The sequence below is a fragment of the Vombatus ursinus genome, unplaced genomic scaffold (genome assembly GCF_900497805.2).
Source record: "Vombatus ursinus unplaced genomic scaffold, bare-nosed wombat genome assembly UNPS02014807.1, whole genome shotgun sequence".
NCBI lineage: Eukaryota > Metazoa > Chordata > Mammalia > Diprotodontia > Vombatidae > Vombatus > Vombatus ursinus.
In genome coordinates, this window is record NW_020954585.1 from 52732055 (window position 1) to 52753120 (window position 21066).

At 43.3% G+C, this 21066-nt stretch overlaps 2 protein-coding genes across 5 annotated transcripts in view; both read left to right on the top strand.

The window, feature by feature from the left end:
• LOC114051888 (lysosomal alpha-glucosidase-like) overlaps positions 1-13057 on the top strand; it is a 73209-nt gene extending 60152 nt beyond the window's left edge. Inside the window, exons 14-21 of one of the 3 annotated variants that reach the window (XM_027874271.1) lie at positions 1799-1932; positions 2495-2583; positions 6091-6239; positions 6607-6748; positions 8952-9050; positions 9993-10157; positions 10860-11006; positions 12182-13057. In XM_027874271.1, coding sequence (XP_027730072.1) covers positions 1799-1932; positions 2495-2583; positions 6091-6239; positions 6607-6748; positions 8952-9050; positions 9993-10157; positions 10860-11006; positions 12182-12244 — 988 coding nt within the window. In that variant the 3' untranslated portion in view covers positions 12245-13057. Of the gene's footprint in view, positions 1-1798; positions 1933-2431; positions 2584-6090; positions 6240-6606; positions 6749-7645; positions 7686-8951; positions 9051-9992; positions 10158-10859; positions 11007-12181 lie in introns of those variants that run through there. The other 2 variants (XM_027874270.1, XM_027874272.1) reach the window with 2 other exon arrangements.
• Positions 13058-18447: 5390 nt separating this feature from the next.
• The window catches only part of INTS1 (integrator complex subunit 1), a 48088-nt gene continuing 45469 nt past the window's right edge, over positions 18448-21066 (top strand). For both annotated transcript variants that reach the window (XM_027874541.1, XM_027874540.1), the window contains exons 1-2: positions 18448-18543; positions 19557-19847. In XM_027874541.1, coding sequence (XP_027730342.1) covers positions 18486-18543; positions 19557-19847 — 349 coding nt within the window. In that variant the 5' untranslated portion in view covers positions 18448-18485. The remainder of the gene's footprint in view (positions 18544-19556; positions 19848-21066) is intronic.

A 21066-nucleotide genomic window follows, 5' to 3' on the forward strand; every position in this document is an offset into this window, starting at 1 on the left:
CACTCTGTAAATGCTAGCTACATAATCATTATTATTAGGGAAGGGTGTTTTGGTCTAGAAAGTCTCAGAGATTGGGGGTGAACCAGTAAGAATGCCAACCAGAAGCAATGGTGGTGTTGATTTTGTTCTAGTTCTTTAAGAAGAGGTAGAAAGAGGCAGGGAAGAGTAGAGGGTGGCTGGAATGAGCAAGCATGATCCCACGAGTTCAGAGCTAAGTGGATTAGCTGCCCCAGGGCATGGTCTCTGGAGGAGTGATTTGTGAGGTAGAAAGAACTTGAGTAAGGTAGAAAGGTGTCTTGAATGCTAATGGCCCCTGGGAGCTTAGAGACCATTGAATCCAACCCCTTCATTTAACAGATGAGGAAATTGAGAGGTTAAGTGACTTGCCAGTTTCACCCAGTTTATAAGTAACTAAGGCAGAATTTGAACCCAGGGCTCTCTGACTCCAAGTCCAGTGCCCTATCCACTACACTTATTTTTTTTCTTTTTATTTCAAACTCTGAACTGGGAAATTGGCCAGAACAGTACTTCTCCACTTGTAGATACCCACAGCTCAAGTTCCTAATGGATTTATAGTCATATAACAGTGGGGAGTCTGCAGCCTTGGGGCCACATGTGGCCTTCTAGGTCCTCAGGTGTGTCCTTTTTTTTTTTGGCTTTTTGGTGAGGCTTTGGTGAGGGGTAAAGTGACTTCCCAGGGTCATACAGCCAGTAAGTATCAAGTGTCTGAGGTCAGATTTGAACTCAGGTCTTCCTGACTCCAAGGCCGGAGCTCTATCCGCCGTGCCACCTAGCTGCCTGCAGGTGTGGCCTTTTGACTGGGGATTTGTTCTGTGAAGTTTGGATTCGGTCAAAGGGCCGTACCTGAGGACCTAGAGGGCCACATGTGACGTTGAGGCCACAGGTTCCCCAGCCTTGTCCAAGGCAATAGCCTGCTTGTTCTCACCTTCTCTTGAGGCATCCCAAGGTCACTTATAGTAGAGACTAGAGTTATGCTGTAGACAGACTCCCTCTGTGATGATGTGTCTCCTAACGATTATTCACATGTGCCATCCTAGCCAGTGGTGTTGCCATCTGCTACAGAGTGTCTCTGACCCAGAGACTCCATCCCTACCTTCCACATAGTCTTCCCCACATACCCAGAAGAATTCTTTCTGATCTAACCAATTCAGGCTAGCTTTTTTGTTAAAATCTACTACCATTCTTGCTATAAAATTACTAGTACTTGGGTTATTTCCACCTAATCATTTCATTTCTTATGTTTACCCAGGTACCACTTCTTTAAGAAAAAAGACCTATATGCTTTGGGAGGAGAGAGGTGTTCATAGGGAGCAAAGCTATAATGTTTTCCTAAAAGACATCATTCTTTAGAATTCTTTTTATTTTCTACAAGAGGCCTTTCCCAATCCTCACCACCAGTCTTAATGCTAGTGCTTTCTCTATGGGATTATCTCTAATTTATCTGTCTATCTATCTATCTATCTATCTGTCTGTCTGTCTGTCTGTCTGTCTATCTATCTATCTTGCTCATACATAGCTGTTTACATGTTGTCTCCTCCAATAGATCGTGAGCTTTTGGAGGGCATGGACTGATTTTTCCTTTCCTTCTATTTCTCACCCTTAGCACAGTGCCTGGCACAGAGCAGGTACATGTTGAATTGAGTCATCCTTATGACCGAGGGGCTGAACAGTGTGGCAGGGTTTAGGTTTAGTAACAGGTTGATCCCTCCTGTTATTCTCCAGTCCCTGAAATTTCTGAGTATATTGGCTTGTGGACTGGCTCGTTCTTGTCTTTCAGTGCCTTGATTGCTATCCGTGGGAAGCGCCCGTTTATCATTTCCCGATCCACCTTTCCCAGTCAAGGCCGCTACTCTGGGCACTGGCTGGGGGACAACAGGAGTGAATGGAAGGACATGTACTGGTCAATCCCAGGTAAGACTCAATTGAGAGTCTGTCCAGCCAACTCCAGAGCCCTTGAGCTTCAGGCCTCTTCCAGCCCTGACATTCTGTGTTCTACAAAACATTCCCCAGAGTTACCAAAAGTACCATGCCCAACTCTCATTACAGCAGGAGGGAGAGGAGTTCCTAGGTCTATGAGCTGCTCTTGGAAATCACCTCAATTTTTTCCTTTCTGTATAATCCAAGCAGTTGTTTCTTTTCTAAGCAGTATATTTTTACTTGCTGCTCCTGAGAAGGGGGGAAGCTAGCTTTGTATTCTGTTTTACTGAAGAGGAAAATGAGACCTAGAAAGGAGCAGGGATTTGCTCTGAGTCATACAGTAAGACAGAGGTGGGATTCAAATCTTGCATTTTCTGAGTCCCAAATAGTTAAGGTCCTCCTATTTTTTTCCTCTTGCCACCCAAGTCTTACACAAATACTAGTTTTGTTTTCATTTCTTGACTATGGGTTATCTCATTCTATCCGTTACCAGGTCTGCTAAACTTCAATCTCTTTGGGATTCCCCTAGTTGGGGCTGACATCTGTGGGTTTTCAGGGTCTACCACTGAGGAACTATGTACTCGATGGATGCAGCTTGGAGCCTTTTATCCTTTTGCCCGAAACCACAACACCAAAGATGCCAAGGTGACTCGGGGAAGAACTCAGGGTTGACAAATGGCATTTCAAGGGAATGCGTGAAGGGCTCTTTCTAATACCTCACACCCTCTCAATCAATCAATAATCAAAAAGCATTTATTGAGCCACTTCTAATCAACCAGCAAGCATTTATTAAGTGCCTACTGTGTGCTAGGTATTGGGTATACAAAGATAAAAATGAAAATAGTCCCTTCCCTCAAGGAATTTATAGTCTGTCCAAGGAAGACAATAGGTTCAAATTTAAATGTAGACAAGATATAAATAAAATAAGTACAGCATTATTTCTGAGGGGAAACAGGTAAGATGTAATAAACAGGTGAGAGATAATTAAAATAGATACAAGGTGATGTGAAGGGGAGTCACTGGAAGAATCAAGAAAGGCTTAATGTAGAAGAATGCTCTTGAACAGAGTTTTGAAGGAAATGGAAGGAAAGAAGGAATTCTAAGCAGAAGAGGTGAGGAGAGAGTGAGAGAGTGTAAGAGTATATTCCTGACACCCGGGAGAGCCCATGGAATAGAGACAGGAGGTGGAATGTCATGTTTGGGGGAGAGCAAGAAGCCCATTTTCATAGGTCTGTAGAGAGTGGGAAGGGGAGTAACATGACAAAGTTGGAAAGGTATATTGGAGCCAGGTTATGAAGGATTTCAAAAGACAAATAGTGGATATTATACTTGATACTAGAAGTAATAGTTTATATGCCCTTGGAAGAGTGGGTGTTCCTGATGGTGGCAATCAATTCTGATTGGGTAACAGTTAATGAGAGAATGAATATTCCAATGAGAGGCTGGGCTATATTACAATGAGGGTCTTGGGTTACATGGCTTGGATCACCCAAATCTTGTCAAAAAGACTTATAAATTTCCATATCACCCGTCTGACAAAAGAGAGGATCTAGATTTTCCCAGACCTGTCTGAGCAAACACAGTGAGCGGGAATGCACTTATTAGCTTAAATTTAGAATTTCTTTTACTGCCTGATTAGATCTTAGCCATCCTGGCTGGGTAAGTCTTGGAGAGAGATTTCCCACAGTGGTTGATTTCTGGATAAGGAAGTAGAAAAGGGGAAAAACCTTGGTTCTGATTGAATAATTAGTTATTAATACAAAAGAAATAATCATTTCTCACATTGACAACTGGTTAGATTATGGATGGGAATGAGAACAAGGAATCAAGGAAGAAATTAAGGGGGCAAATGTAGGTGACTAGAAGGATGGTGGCACCTTTGATGTAAACAAGAGAATTTGAAAGAAGGGATGAGTTTGGTGTGGAAAGAAAATAAGTTCGAATTTGGATATGCTGAGTTTGAAATGTCTATGCGACATCTGGTTTGAAATGTCCAGTAAATAGATGTTCATATAGGCCTGGAGTTCAGGAGAGAGAATAAGACTGGAAATATAGATTTGGAAGTCATTAGAATAAAGATGATACTTAAACCCATGCGAGCACCAAGAGAGCATGTAACAGGAGAAGAGGGCCCAGGACAAGAGCTTTAGGGTAAACCCACGGTTAGGGGGTTTGTGGTGGATAATAAACCAACAAAGGAGGCTGAGAAAGAGCACTTAGACAGGTGGGAGATGAAAACCCAGAGAGGAAAGAGCATCCAGGAGAAGTGTGTGGTCAACGGGGTCCAGTGTCAAATCCTGCAGAGAGGTCAAGAAAGATAAATATTGGGAAAAGGTGGGCATGTTTGGCAATTAAGAGCTCATTGGTGAAGGTGGAAGTTCATTTGATTGATGAAGTCATAAGGCAGATTGTCAAAGAGAGAGGAGAGGAAATAAAGTCAACGAACACAGAGCAAAACAAAAGAAAGGAAGAAAAGTGCCTATTATTTTCCAGGCCCTGTGCTCTGCACTTTATAAATATCATCTCATGATCCTCACAACAACACTGGGAGGAGATAGTTACTATTACTATCCCCATTTTACAGCTGAGGAAACTAAGGCAGGCAGAGGTTAAGTAACTTGCTCAGACTCATACAACTAATACATATCTAAGGCTGGATTTGAACTCAGATCTTCCTGACTCCAGGCCCAGCTCTCTATCCATTGTACCACCTAGTTACCTTTAAGCAAAACAACAAAAAAGTCAGTGAGACTGAACTAGATTTTTTTTTTCCCCTGAATTTTTGAGGCCAGATTGAGGCCTTGATTGAGGCCAGAGTTGTCTCCATGTCTTCTGGTTTCTGTCCTCATTACAGGATCAGATGAGAATGTGTGTGACACTCCCTGAGTGGCAATTTTGTGCCCTATCCTATAGGAGGCACTTTAGAAGTAGAAACAGAAGAAATGGAAGGCACAGGTACACTGGATGTAAACATACAGAAAATGCCAAAAAAACAAGTAATACTTTGAGTGCCAGGGCTAGTAGGCAGAGGAGGTACAATTTCAGGGACACTAAGAAGGTTTCCACTCCATAATACCCATACCAGCTTGCGGGTGCCTGAAAATCTACTGTTAACTGATTCATTCCTTTCCTTTAGGGCTTTGTTCTCTGTTTAAATGGAAACTCTCCCGGAAAAGGAGATACATTTAGTCTTGTTAGTCATTCCATAGTAAGTTTTTAGATCCTTCCCCTAATTCATTTCCATTTTGTTGCAGAGTGAGGATGGGTGGGTAGGCAAAGGACATGATAGCTGAAAGGTAAATGGAGTGGTTTTGGGGGCACTAACTTTTGCTTTAAAATTGTGGCTAGCTTTGACCCTGTTGAATATATAGGTGCATAGGGGAAGTGACATAGAGGAAGGTTCAGAGTTGTACAGGACTGTTAGGGTGGACTTCCTGGAGGAGGTGAGTTTTGAGCTGGGTTTTGGATAGACAGCATGGAGCAGTGAATGAAATATGCAGGCAGGAAGACCTGGTTTCATATCCTCCCTCAGTCACTTACTAAACTTTGTTGGCCCTTCGTTTCCGTTTCTGTAAGATGAGAATTTGGACTTAATGGCCTCAAAGGTCCTTTTGAACTTGAATTTGTTCCCGTGGTTTTATGGCATGCCTATCCAGTTATACTGAGAGTCAAGGGTAGGTCTCTGTTGGCTGTGGTCCATAGCTTCTGCCCCATCTGATTCCTGCACGCAGGTACTGACACCTCCAGATACCACCTCCCTCTACCATATGGCCTGATGGAGAGGAGTGGGGGTAGGAGAATGGCAGATATAAAGGAAGAAAAATTTTTGAACCATCTTAATTCTCTTGATTGAGGCCAGAACTGCTCCTGGATCTGTTGGTGTCTTTGCCTCTTCCAGTATCATCCAGGGCATGTATGACCTTCCCTGAATGTCCGTTGTGGGCCCAGTGAGATAAAGTGGGAATGCCCATGTAATTTGTGGGGTATAGCAAGAGGATTGGCTTGAGCAGAGCAGAGAGTTTATGTCACGGATCAATGAATGAAGGAAGGAATGATTGGGTTGAAACCTAGAAGTTTAACTGTGTACTTCTAAGTGGGGCCAGTCCTGCTGAACTCACTTTCAAACCTCTCTGTTTGCTTCTATTTCCTTAGGCCCAGGATCCAGTTGTATTCAGCCCTTCAGCTCGAACGGCAATGAAGGAAGCACTTATGACCCGATATGCTCTGCTGCCCTACCTCTATACCCTCTTTCACCATGCCCATCGCAGGGGAGACACCGTGGCCAGGCCCCTCTTTTTTGAGTGAGGATAGGGCTAAGATGCACAGAGACAGTGTAGTGTGCTGGTGGCTTATGGTCTCTGGGTACTTTCTAGGGACTTAAATGGGTTAGAGTTGGGGTGTGTGGGAGCAATACTATTGTTTACAGATAAAAGGAACCTGTACTTGACAGGAATTAGTAGGGGGGAGAGGACAGCAGGGCAGCTGAGGTATGAAAATCATCCTTGCAAGAGTATACATAGTAAGTATGTATGTGTAACCTGTATATCTCTATGTAAGACACATATGCATATGTGTATATACCCATATGTGTATATATACATATTTGTGTATGCATAGAAATATCTATATAAATAATATGGTATATGGGGGGCATGACTTTTCTTTCAGATTTCCACAAGACAAAAACACCTATGCCCTGGATCAGCAGTTCTTATGGGGACGAAATCTCTTGGTGACCCCTGTACTGGAGCCAGGTGTAGATGCAGTGATTGGCTACTTCCCCATTGGGGTGTGGTATGACTATTATACGGTAAGTAGCAGGATTAGATGGTCATGGCTGAAATGGAAGGGCTTGGGTAGAGATGGGGATTTAAATCTTTGGCCAAAGGCTGGCTGGCCAGCCAGGCTGGTGTGTAAATAGAACTTCTTCCACAGGCCCAGGATAGTCAGAGGCCTCTTTCTTCCTCAGACATCCATCAGAAAGGACAGTAGACTTTTGAATAAGAGGATAAAATGAAAGTTTAGTATCGTTCTTTCCTTAATGGTGTCATTTGCTCTCTGTGGTAGAGAGGGCCTCAAACCAACATGGTGGAGTATCATACAAATGTTTTGTAATTGTCACAAAATGGCAGATGGGCTCACCTACAGTGGTATTTCCTGTCACTTTACAGTCTATGTGAGTTTATAAAGCCATCCCTGTAAAGGCTGATTATTTCCTCCTAAGATTCTGTGCCTTAAGTTTGTTATTCATTCATTCATTCATTTGCCTTCAACTTGAGTACCTTCAACTGGGGTGTATCTTGGGCTGTAACAATGCGGGTAAGCTGCCTACACTTTTTTCAGGCAAGGTAAACTGAGAGAGTAGAGGAATGATACGGTCACTTGTGCTTTTTTTTTTTATAAAGTGTATCTGCTTTTAAAATAAAAGTAAATACTGAGCTTTCACTAATTATTAATATTTACATAATTTTAAAACAATATTTAATATGACAAGACATAAGCACATGTAAATAATTTGCTACAGTGTGGTACTTTGCTAAACTTCAGTTGTTTTTAATTGGTATTCCTTATTTTGCCTTTGTTAATATTAGTAATAACTAACATTAATATGGAGCATTAAGGTTTGCAAAGTGCTTTGTATAGATTATCTCACTTGATCTCATAACAATAATGTGAGATAAGTACTATTATTGTCTCCATTTTATAGATTTGGAAACTGAAGGTGAAAGAGATTAAGTGACTTGCTCAGGATCACATAGCTAGGAGGTGTCTGAGGTAGGATTCAAACTCAAGTCTTCCTAAAGATACACTATACTTGGGTACAGTGCTCCATCCCCTACACCACCACCTAGCTCTCTTTTTAAGAAGGGGCCTTTGCTCACTTATGTGTTGATTACTAAACAACTTCAACAATGATGAATTAAGAGCCTATCATGTAGGACAGGATGCTAACCCATGGGGGGAGATGGGAAGATTAAATAAGACGTAGTCCCTGCCCACAGTATGGTAGGGAGATACAATGCATATGCAAATAACTGTGTTACAAAATAGTACATGATGAAGTACATGAAAAAGATACAAACCAAGTGTAATTCTTTGGTCGCAGGAAGGAAAGAGGATTGTTATTCACTGGGAAGATTAGGGAGGAAATAGCATTTGATCTGTTACTTAAAAGACTCTCAGTAGAGGGAAGTCAGCTTTAAGTAGGGAGGAAAGGCATTCCAAGCTTAAATAATGGCATGGGTGAAAGAACAGAGATGGGATAATGCTGGCTATGAAGGGAGACAGCTAGTAGTATGCTTTAACTGTAATGTAGCTCAAACAGAGGGGAGTCATGAAATAAGACTGGAAAGGCAGAGTTGCAAAGGGCCTGGTGATAGGCTTGAAAGCCAAGCTAAAGAATTTTTATTTTTACTTGATAGGCAATAGAGAACCATTGAAGCATATGGAGCACAGGAGTAATATGATTGTGTCTGTGACTAAAATAAGATTAATCTGGCAGCTGTTTGAGGAATGAGTTTGGATGGGGGAGAATGCAGAACCAAAACAGAACGGTTTCTAAACAGTTATAAAGTGGTTTCCTCATATAACCACATATACAGATTCTGCTTTCCAAACATGTATTTGTGGTCACAGATGAGAGACAGACAGACCAACAGAGATAGGGGGGAGGAGAGAGAGAGAGAGAGAGAGAGAGAGAGAGAGCGAGAGAGAGAGAGAGAGAGAGAGAGAGAGAGCGAGAGAGAGAGAGAGAGAGAGAGAGAGAGAGAAAGAAAATGAGAGTAGAGAAACAGAGAAATAGAAGAGTGGAGAGAGAGAGACAGAGAGAGTAGAGAGACAGAGACAGAGAGAGAGAGAATGAGAGAGAGTAGAGAAACAGAGAGATAGAAGAGTAGAGAGAGACAGAGACAGAGAGACACACACAGAGAGAGAGAGAAACCTATGAGAGGTCCCTTTTGAAAAACTCCCATTTATTATATCTCAAGGAGCTATTTCTGCTTGTATCCATTCAGGGCTCATCTCTGCAAAGCCAAGGAGAAAAAGTGAAGTTGGCAGCTCCTCTTAACCATATAAATGTACACATTCGTGAAGGTGCTGTTCTCCCTACCCAGGTAGGATTCTGGTACCTTGGAGAAATCCTAAGATTCTCTTCCCTCCCTCCCTACCCCCATCCCTCCAGAGTTGTTGGGTGCCTGTGGGATAGAATTTCCCTAATCATCAATCCTAGAGGTGACAGGAATGTGACAGTTCATTTTGTCCATTTTCTTGCTTTGAGCTGTCCTGGTCAGATGAAAATATCTATTCCATTTAAAAATCTTGAGGAGATTCCATGACTTCCACTGGTCGTTTTAATATCTCTTGCAGTCAAGAAATTCTTCCTTATTTCTGTCTTGTATCATTTGTGCTTTAAATACATTTCCTCTCCTATTCTGTATTCAGTAGAAATAAAAATACCTGGCCTTTTCCTGTTATAAGAGCCCTACATCAATTTTCAGACTCATCAACCTTTCCCTTTAATACACAGATCCCTTAATCTTGTCTCATAGGAGTTAACCCTTCTGTGGCCTTCCATATCAGAGTCAGATAACTTTATACCTTATGAAAGAAATTTACAGGTTATCAAATCCAGAGATGTCAAACACTGCACCACAACACTCCCAAGAGCTGTCCAAACCAGATTAAAATGTAATTGGAAAATATTTAACAAAATAAATAAAAGTTCAATAAAACACAAATAACATTACATTTTAAAACTAAGTATGTGGTTTGTAGAGGTCTTTGTGGACAGCTTAGTGACCTCTATTTCTATTTAAATCTGACACCACTGATCAAGTCCACCCCCTCATTTTATATGAGGATAATGAAGGTCAGAAAGGTTAAGTTACTCACCTAATGTCACACAGGCAGTAAGTGACAGAGATGTTATCATCAGCCTCCTAAATTCTCAGCTCCTATATGAGTAGTCTTACCTTAATTCTTATCCATGCCCTGAGAACTAGAGGACCCAGCACATGTCCACTAGGTTGATTTTTTTCCCCCTTTGTCAATTTCAGAAACCAGACATCACTACTTGGATGAGCAGTGGAAACCCCTTGCTTCTGGTGGCTGCTCTGTCCCAGGAGGGTATGGCTTGGGGGGACCTCTTCTGGGATGATGGGGAGAGCCTGGATACCTTTGAGAGAGGCAACTATTCCTATGTGGTGTTTAACGTCTCACAGGTAGTGTAAAATTAAATCACTTTTAAAGTACCTACTGTATGGCTGGTAGAAGATAGTCCTTGTGCTGAAAATAGTGATTATCTCGAACAAGAGACAAGTCTGTTGTTATGTGTAGTTTGGACAATAAGAATTTGGAGAAGGGAAAGGGAAAAGAAAGAGAAGGGAGGTTTTATTAAGCAGGCAAGACTTGAATCAACCAATCAATTAAAAATAAACATTTATTAGGTACCTATGATGTGCCTGATACAAAAATACAAAGACAAAAATGAAACTGCTCCACATAAGGAGCTCACATTCTATATTGGGAAACAATATGTATGTGTGTGTTTGTGTACAAAATAAATATATATTTAATCTATTTAAAAAATACAAGGTAATTCAGGAAGAAAGGAGGCACTTGCACCTGCATGATCAGGGAAGGCCTTCATGAGGGGGCATTTATGCTCAGCTTCTTAATTAATTATAGGATATGGATTAGAGGAGGAGAGAATAAGGTATATTAGGTTGGGAAAACATCCTGATTAAAAGCTCCAAGCAAAGGTCCTAGCCGCAGAGGCCAATATCTTTGGATACTCAGGAATCATCATCCCTAGAGAAAGCTATGTCAATCCAGGGCAGTAAAAAAGAGGTCATACTTTCCAACATGAGAAAAAGGGCTCTCTGGCATGGTTATTTCAATGTCCAGCCATGTCTCATTCACAGAATGTTTTCACATCCTCGGTTCTTCATTGCAATTTGGAAGCTATTTACATCACTGTGGATGGACTGACAGTCTATGGTGTGCAGAAACAGCCTCAGGTGGTCACCGTCAATGGCAAAGAAATCCCCTTCTCCTACATGGAGAACAAAGTAAGATCTATTTCTTGACTTGTCTCCAATTTCTTTCTCTTATAGTCCCGTCAGTTCTCATCCCTAGCTCCCACTGTTCCTCTAACCCTTGTACCCCTTCCTCCCTTTATTCTGCTGTGATCTTAGGCACACATATTTCCAAATGACCTGCAGGAGTCCTACTTCTTGATCACCTAACAAACTCTTTCTGGGCTACAACAACTGTTCCATGATCTGGAGCTTCTTCTCCCCTGGCTTTTTTTTTTCCCTTCAAAAAGATCAGTTGTCCTTCTGTTTAGGGAATTGAGCCATATTTCTGGTCTTAAAACTTAGTGCTGCAAAGAGCATTGATTCAGTCATTCAATGTGCATTTATTATCTACTATGTGCAAGGTGCTGGGGATACAGACACAAAAATTATATTCTGTATAGATCATATATGTAAATGGTTGTTTTCATTAGATTGAAAGCTCCTTGGGGTGAAGGACTGTTTTTGCCTTTCTTTGTCTCCCTGTCACTTAGCACAGTTCTGGCATATATTAATCACTTAATAAATGTTTATTGACTTGATACAAAAATGAAATAGTCGCTGCCTTCAGGAGCCAGCATATATTGGAAGAAATAACATTTATACATGTAATGCAAAATATGTGCAAAGTAAATGTTCCTGATGTTTTCTCTGACTGTCCCCCATTCCTGGAATGCTTTCCCTCCTCTGTTCTGACCACTGACTTTCCTGGTTTCCTATAAATCCCAACTACCTACCTTCTACAGGAAGCCTTTACCAATCCCTCTTAATTCCAGTGCTTTCCTTTGTTAATTATTTCCTATTTATGTATGTATGTTGTCTCCTCCATTAGACTGTAAGCTCCTTGGGGGCAAGGACTGTCTTTTGCCTCTTTTTTGTATCCCTAGCACTTACCATAGTACCTGGCACATAGTAATTGCTTAATAAGTATTTATTGATTGATAGAAAGTAGCCAAGTGCCATCTCCCAGCTCCATTTCTTGGTGCCTTTTGATACCCTTTATCTTCCACAGATCCCCTAGTTGTTGGGTAGCTGATATTACTCAACAAGACCACAGAGCACCATAGCTTACTGTTGTATCAGTCATACCTGGCCATGGCACCAGGGGATGGCCAAAAAGGGAGGCTTAATAGGAAGTATGACTCACTGAAATGAATTCTATCCCACAGGTTCTCAGCATGAGTGGCCTTAATTTGAACCTCAGCCGGTCCTTCTCCATCAAATGGATTTGAGATCCCAGAACTTGTGCCTAGGACTAGGGAAGACTGGCGGTCCTTGCTTACTATGTCCCAAAGTGCAAATGTATGGGTAGATGTGTGTGTTTGTATGTGTGTGTAACAAAAGAGCCTAATATGGAGATGAAAGGCATCTTCCATGCATCACATCATACAGCTGCTGGAAGGTCTCCCTGTCTGTAGCAGCTCAGGAATAATCCTCTATTTCCAAACCAGACAGCAGACACTGCAACTGTCCCAACAGCAGTTAAAGGCTTTAAATTCCCCAAGACCCCTCCTCTCCTCATGGCCCAGAACTGTGATTATGTCAGATCACACACTTGGGATGGGTTCCCTATAGGACCCCAGCCAGGGTTTTCCATTTCAAAACTTGTCTGCACTTTACCCACAGGCATAGATCCCTCCCTGCAACCAGGTAGGGAGTGTATGCTCTTCATTTGACCTCAGAAATGCTGTTCTTTCCTGCTGCTGAGATTTGATGGAAAGATGGTATTTCATGGGGGAAAAAAATCTGATCCTAGTGATTTTTGACTAGGTTCCACAGACTATTCCCCAGCAGTGCCTGTATATATCCCCTACAGAAGATGCCCCTTCCTCCTGGTGGGTGGGTTTGTCATTATTCTGGGGTGGGGTTTATCATTGTCAGACTGTGCAACCTTGGAAAGGTTGGGGAGCAGAGAGAGGCATGCAGACCTGGGGTCAGAAATTCTCATGCGGTCTGAAATATACTGTAAATATACTTGTGTAATTCTTTTGATTGTTCACTGTAAAAAAAAATTAATAAATAAAGCCCATGAAGGGGTACTCATGGCTCAGGCACTTGAGGTCTGTTTTCTTGGCTTCAGGTGCTCTACATTGGTGATAGGGGTTGTAGTTATAATAAACAACTTTTGGGGACTCTGTCTTTGATAAGTGTCTTCTACCAGCTCTACATTCTCAGATCCTAGGATGTGTCTTCTAGAGCCTCAGGGTAGAGGCTCTCCTCTTCTTGTCCTCCTCGTCAGGACACCAGCCTGAGGACTTCTTTGAAAAGAAAGCCAAGATGATAGCATTCTGAGCTGGAAGGGATTTTAGAGATTATCTCTTTTTGATGAGTTTTCTTCTTCCTTCCCATCCCACTCCCAACCACTGTGAAAGCAAGAAATGTGATATCAATCATATATGTGAAATCATGCAAAATGAATTTCTATTTTAGCTATGTTACAAAAAAAGGCAAGAAAAAATTAAAAAGTAAAAAAAAAATATCCATCAATCTTCATTCATACTCCATCAAAGCTTTCTTTGAAAGTGGATAGCATTTTTCATCATGGGTCCTTTGTAATTGTCTTAGATCACTGTATTGCTGAGATTAGCCAAGTTATTCATAGTTGATCATCGTACATTACTGCTGTTACTGTGTACAATGTTCTGGTTCTGCTCACTTCACTTTGCATCATTTCATGTAAGTCTTACCAGGTTTTTCTGAAACCATTCTGCTTGTCACTTTTTATAGCACAATAGTATTCCACCACAATCATATCCCACAACTTGTTCAGCCATTCCCCAGTTAATGGACATCCCCTCAATTTCCAATTCTTTGCCACCACAAAAAGAGCTGCTATATTTTTGTACATATAGATCAGGAGTGGGAAACCTGTGGCCTTGGAGCCACATGTGGCCTTCTAGGTCCTTGGGTGTGGCCTTTTGACTGAGTCCAAGTTTTATTGAACAAATCCTTTTACTAAGGGGATTCATTCTATGAAATTTGGATTCAGTCACTTGAGGACCTAGAAGGCCACATGTGGCCTTGAGGCCGCAGGTTCCCCACTTCTGATAAAGATCCTTTTCCTTTACTTTTTAAAAAAAATTTCTTTGGGATACAGACTCAGTAGTTAGCCCAGAGGTTCTTAATTTGGAGTCCATAGATAGATGCCATAGACATCTATGAATAGGTTTCCAGGGGGTCCATGAACTTGGATGGGGGAAAAAATTACATCTTTATTTTCAATAACCTCTAAATGAAAATTAACATTCCTTTCAATTCATTAAAAACATTGTTCTGAGAAGTGGTCCCCCCTCTGAGAAGAGGCTTCCCCAGACTATAAAAGGAGTCTACAATACAAGAAAAGATTCAGCCTGTCTCTAGCCCAATCTCCTGCCTTTTATAGAGGGTAAAATTGAGACTCAGAGTAGTGAAATCAATAGCTTAAGACCACATAGCTAGTATAGGTTATTGTTCAGTCATTTCAGTTGTGTCTGACTTTTTGTGACTCCACTTAGGATTTTCTTGGCAAAGATACTGGAGTGGTTTGCTGTTTCCTTCTGCAGCTCATTTTACAGGTGAAGAAACTGAGGCAATCAGAGGTTAAGTAACTTGCCCAGGGTCACGCAGCTAGTAAATGTCTGAAGCTGGATTATGAACTTGGGTCTTCCTGATTCTAGGCCTAGAGCTCTATCTACTGTATCACCTCGCTGCCAATACTCCATCCCAGCTTTTCTGATTTTAGGTCTAGTGATTTTCCCTTCTTCACATGAAACTTAATCAAATTACTAGAATCCTAATCACTATCCCTTTTTTTTGGAATTAGTCTAGGTAAGTACTTTGTAAGTCCTTGTTTTGAAATGAAGATCCTCTCCAACCCTACCCTCTACCCGGGGCAGTCTCCAAAGAGAATAATAATCATCGCTGACATTTATATAAGCACTTTAAGGTTTGCCAAAGCCTTCACACATAATTTCATTTGATCCTCACAACAACCCGGGGAGGTAAGCAATAGATCCCCATTTTACAGATGAGGAAGCAGAGGTTCAGAAAAGTTAAATGATTTGCCCAGGACCATACAGATGGCCAGCGCTGGAAGTCTTTGTGATTACCAAGTCCCGGCTCCGCCAGGCTGACTCTCCCCGCCCTGCCATTTTACCAATTGCCATTTGCCTTGGCTAATGTGCAGCTGCCACCTTCTAGGTAAAGCCCTTGCTCCTGGGCGGTTCCCCAATGTCTCTTCTCCTATGATGACTTTATTCTCTCTTGCCACTACAGCACTCTGTGCTCATGTCTGCTCATCTGTGTAATGCCAAGGGAATGCTGAAGAATGGTTCCCAGTGAGTACAAAACCATGACGAGGTATTCAGCTTAGCCCAGGGTATAATTAAGTCACAAATGCCAGAAAAGAGGAGAAAGAACATCAATTCCAACAGAGAGGCCATGACGTGACCTTGGGCAAGTCATGCAAGGTGGGTCAAACTTGGTTATTAAGCGTTAAGTAATCCCAGGGATGTTCTGCTGTCACTCCCTATTCCATTTCACAGTTTCTCCTTTCGAAACTCAATTCATTTAATAATATTTATTAAACACCTGCTATGTGCAAAGCACAAGGTGCTATGTATATAACGATGAAAAATTACAATGTTCTACCAGTGTTCAGTCAGTCAAGCATTTATTAAGTGCCTACTATGTGCCAGGCACCGTGTTAAGTGATGGGGATACAAAGGTAAAAGACAATCTCTGCTCTCAGAGTTCACAATATGACAGAAGAGACAGCATGTACATGAAGCTATATATCTCCCTTTATCTTTGCAGTCTACTTACATCCTACTCCCTATCAGGTACTCTGCAATCTAGTGACACTGCCTAGTGACACTGGCCTCCTGAGTGTTTCACAAGTAAGACACTCCATCTCTCAGCTCTGGGCATTTTCTCTGGTTGGCTGTCCCCTATGCTTAAAACAATCTCCCTCCTCCACTCTGATTACTGACCTTCCTCGCTTCCTTTAAGTCCCAACTAAAAACTCTTCTTCTACAGGAAGCCTTGCCCAACCCCTCTGAATTCCAGTGCTTTTCCTCTTTTAATTATTTCCTATTTATCCTGTATAGTTTGCTTTGTAAGTATTTGTTTGCATGTTGTCTCTCCTATTAGACTGTAAGCTCCTTGAGGGCAGGATTTTTTTTTTTTTTGTCTCTTTTTGTATCTCCAGTGCTTAGCACAGTGCCTGGAATCATAGTAGGCACTTAATGTTTAACTGAATGAATGAATATCTGACCACTCCTTCTGAGTCTCCTTTGCTATATCCCGTAGAATTCTGTCCTGGGCCCTCCTCTCTTCTCCCTCTATATGATTCCATTTGGTGATCTCATCAGCTCCCATAGTTTAATTACCATCTCTATATTGATGATTCTTAAATCTACTTATCCAGTCCTAACCTCTCCTCTTCCAGTCTCACATCTTCAACCACTTATACAACATCTTGAACTAGACATACCCCAAACTGAACTCATTATCTTTTCCCCAAAACCTTCTCCCCTTTTAAACTTCCCTATTACTGTCAAAGGCACCACCATCTTTTCAGTCCCCCAGGCTCAAAACCTAGGTATCATCCTCTATTCACTCTCAATGCAACCCCCCTCCCCATATCCAAGGTGTTCAGGGCATAAAAATACATAGATAGGTTTACTAAAAATAAGAATGTAATTGCTGCATAGGAAAGATCAAAGCAGCATGAAAGATTTGAAGAAAGAAAGATCATTTATAGGTACAGGGGAATCAGGGACGGCCTCAGACAGGAGGTGGCATTTGAAATGAATATTAAAAGGAAGGATTTCACGCTTGGAGAGAAGGATAAGATGGGAGAATGATTAGTAGTCTCATCTGTCTGGAACACAGATTGCATAAGGGGAGTTGTATTAAGAAAGGCCAGAAAATTAAATTGGAATAAGATTGTGGAAGATCTTGAATGACAGGCTAAGGCATTTACATTTCATTCTAGAAGCAAAAGGGAACCACTGCAGGTAGTCGAGCAGTGAAGTGATAGAATCAGACCCTAAAGAATGAATTAGAGAGAACTGCTGAAGCTACATCAATTAGGAGACAATTACAGCAGTCCAGAACAATAATGAGAGTTTTGAATTAGGGTTGTGGACTAGAATCTATCTCTTCTCATTCCAAAAACCAATGGTATTTCCACCAAACCTGGACATTTCTGGCATTGTTTGCCTGCTTTTCTTTTTTTTTTCGGGGGGGGAGTTGCTGACCTGTGACTCAAATGGTGTAGGGAACTCCCAGTGAGGAAAATGCCTACTAACAATGTAGATCAGCAACTGTTCTGAAAGTTAGAGAACTGCAATTGCCTGAGGGCATTGAGAATATAGCTAGTATGAGTCAGAGGCAGGATCGGAACCCAGGTCTTCCCGATTCCTGACTGAGGAGAGGAGAGGTGATGCCCTCAAACCCTCAATCCATATCCCTTTGCGGGAAGCGGAGGAGAGGCACGTTCTGGCAAGAGAAAATTCATTGACGTCCCTGTTCACCCCTGAGTCTTATCCCTCCCACTGCCGGAGATGTCCTGGGAAGGATGAGAAGAAACCTCTACTGTTGGAGTTCTTGGAGGCACAGGGACAGAGAAGGGCAGCGAGCGCGGCTTAGAAGCAGCAGAAAGCACCGCCGGGCAGCTGCAGCATCCCCGGCCCTTGGAGCACAGCTGGTCAGGGATAGACACCTCCCGGTGAAGGGGCTGAGCGCGCCAGAGCGACGCTGCAGTTCCGCCTCCTGGCCGCGCGACCCGGGGAGGCGCTGTGGGCGCTGCAGGCACTGCGTAGGCTCCGCCCAGCCTCCCTGTCCCCGCCTCCGTCCCAATCCCATGCTCCTCCGAGCTATTTTGGTTCCGGGACGGCGCGGAACTCGAGGTGGGGGGAGAAAGAGAGGAGAGAAGAGAGAGAGAGAGGGAGAGAGGGAGAGAGAGAAAGAAAGAGAGAGAGAAACGGAGAGAGCGAGAGGAGGCAGATGAGTTTCCGGATCCGGCGCGGCGGTGGCGGTGGCGGAGGCGGCGGCGGTGGCGGCAAAACTGAGGGTCCGTGTTGTGGGCTGTAGGTGGGTGAGCTGGGTGCATTCGCCGGGACACCTCGCCGCCTGGGCTCGGACCTCGGGCTCCTTTCGACGGCCTCGAGACGTCACCTCCCCCGGGCCCCGCCCGGCTGCCTCTTCCTGAGGCGCATGCACCCCCACCTTCCCATAATCCTCCTCAGGGGAACCTCCCCCTCGGCTCTCCTGACCTCCCCCGCCCCCACCCCCTGACCACCACTCCCCCGCCCGCCCCTTCCCCTCCTGGCTCTCTGAGCCGCCGTAGGGGCATCGGGGACCCCCATCCCCACCGTGGCGGCCTGCTCGCGTCGTCGCCCTGGCCCGCCTGACTCCCGCCCCTCTCCCCCCCAACCTGCTGTCTCTGCAGGCGACCCCGCGGCCCCCGGGAACGCCAAACTGGGCAAGATGAACCGAGCGAAGCCGACCACGGTCCGCAGGCCCAGCGCCGTGGCCAAGCCTTCTGGTGAGCCTCTGCCGCCGCACCCCCACCCCCTCCAGAGGACCGCCTCCACGGACTCGTGGTCGCCTCAGTTTCCCCATCTGTGAAATGGGAGTGTCGGCCTGGAGACAGCCTGGGGCAGTGGAGAGAGCCCCGGGATGACAAGTCTCTTTAAGTGCCTCGGTTTCCTTATTTGTAAAATAAGGGATTTGAAATCGGGAGACCGGGGGGGGGGTTCCTTCAGCTCTAGATCTGAAATTCTACGAGTTGAAATCTGGAGTCGGAGGACCTGGGTTCAAGTCTAGTTCTGTCACTTTACTACCTTGAGTCTCAGTTTTCGGGGTTGGATTTGGACTCTTAAGGGCATTCTGTGAATTAAACTTCATACATGATTTCCCAGAGTCTTAGTGTAGTTTTAAACTTTTAAAGATTAAAACTGCGCTAGAACTTTTGCTCCAGAACTCTGTATAGTAGACAGAGCTTTGGCTTCGGAGTCAGAGAAGACTTAGGTTTTGAATCTCTCCCTGTGAGACTTAGTAGTCCTTCGACCATGGGCAGTTCACCTAATCTTTCTTCCCCTCAGTTTTCTCATTTGTAAAATGGGATAATAATACTTCATTGTAAAATGGAGGCAATACTACCGCAGTCCATAATAGCATGTATTTATATAATAGGTTTACATGAGGCAAAAGTGAGGTTATGTAAAGTGTTTTGGAAACTTTAAAACAGTACATACAGTTTCTGTTATACACAAAAAAAGTGATAGTATTTGCTGAGGTAAATTTCTGGTTTTTTAACTGATTAATATAGTGCTCATAGTAAACTTATTCACTTAAGTGCCAAAGACAATACTTAGAAAATGAGCCTCCAAAAGAAATCACCCAACCCCAGAGTTGCCCTAATATCTTAAACCAGGGATGGGGGAACCTTGGGCTTCAAGGCCACATGTGGCCTTCTAGGTCCTTGGCTGGATTTCTCTAAGGGACCCTTCAGCTCTGGGATTCTGTGGTTTCTCTCTTTTTTTCTCTCTGCTATAGGGCACCCTCCACCAGGGGATTTCATTGCATTGGGTTCGAAAGGCCAGGCCAGTGAGTCAAAAGCGACGGTTGCATTGCTGAAGCCAGCTCCCTCAGGTTTACCCTCTGAAAGAAAGCGAGATGCTGCATCTGCTTTATCTGGAGCCTCAGCCCTGACTGGCCTCACAAAACGTCCCAAGCTTTCCTCTACTCCTCCACTCAGTGCCCTGGGGCGCCTGGCTGAGGCAGCTGTGGCAGAGAAACGAGCCATTTCCCCTTCTATCAAGGAACCATCTGTGGTACCAATTGAAGGTAATTTTCCCTAGACTGACCCAGGCAGCAAGTCTTACAGATAATCAGTTCAGCAAGTATTTAAGTGAGTATCTGCTGTGTACTTAACACTGTGCAAGTCACTGTGGCACTTGAGAAGTACCTTGGTGCTTTGGAAAGAGTATTGGACTTAGAATCAGAAAAGACCTGGATTGTGAAGTGGGAGGATAAATACTTTTTCACAGGGTTATTGTGAAATTCAAATCAGTGAATGTACGTAAAGTACTTTGTAAACCCATATAAATGTCGGTTAAGTCAACCAGAACTTAGATGGTATGTGCAAGCACTGTGCTAGGAATACTGAGCCAAAAATAAGCAATAGTCCTTGCCCTTTCATTATATTAGGGGATACATCTTGTAAACAGGCAAGTAAATATGAGGTAATTCGAGGAAGATGGACAGAGCACCAACAACTGGGGAGATCAGGAAAGACTTTGATTAAGTAGGAGGTGACGTCTGAGTTGAACTTTGAAAGGAAGCTAAGAATTCTTAGAACTGGTGGTTAGCAAGGGTGGTGGTGTTGATCAAGCAATTCCAGGTTGGGGGGAGGGACAATAAATGAATAAATGCAGGGGATGGCATGCTGAATTCTGGAAGTGAATAGTGTAAAATAATTATGGAAAGGTAAACTGGAACCAGATTGTGAAGGCCTTGGGAAAGTTGCTTAACCTCTCTAAGCCAAAATTTTCTCATCTGTAAAATAAGGGGATTAGAGGCAGTGGAGAAGTCAGTAGACAGAGGGAGATCAGATATGAGAGAGAGCAGTGGGCCAGGCAACAGTCCTGGGGAACATGAGATGGGATCAAGACCGCAAGTGGAAGGGTTGGAAGGCCACTTCTTCCTCCAAGCCTGGAGGGAAGGAGAAATGAGTGAGTGAAGATTAAGGGCACTGAGAGCCTTACCTCCTGCTTAAATGAGAAATGCCAGCCTCTCATGAAGAGTTCCCCAATCTTCCCTCTTCCACACTTTAGAACTTGAGAGAAGAGGTGGTAGAAGGAGTTGGGATGTTGAAGAAATTATTTGGAATAGCTATTACTGGGTATCTCATGTAGGGTGTTAAAGGGGAAGAAAAGGATTATATACATCGATGAGGATCCATGTAAGGTTCTAAAGGGCGATGGTCCCAGTTAGCAATGTTTTGTTGCTTTATCCAGCTACCTTTCTTGGTAACTTTTAAGTGAAAAGAGCATTGGGTTCTGAG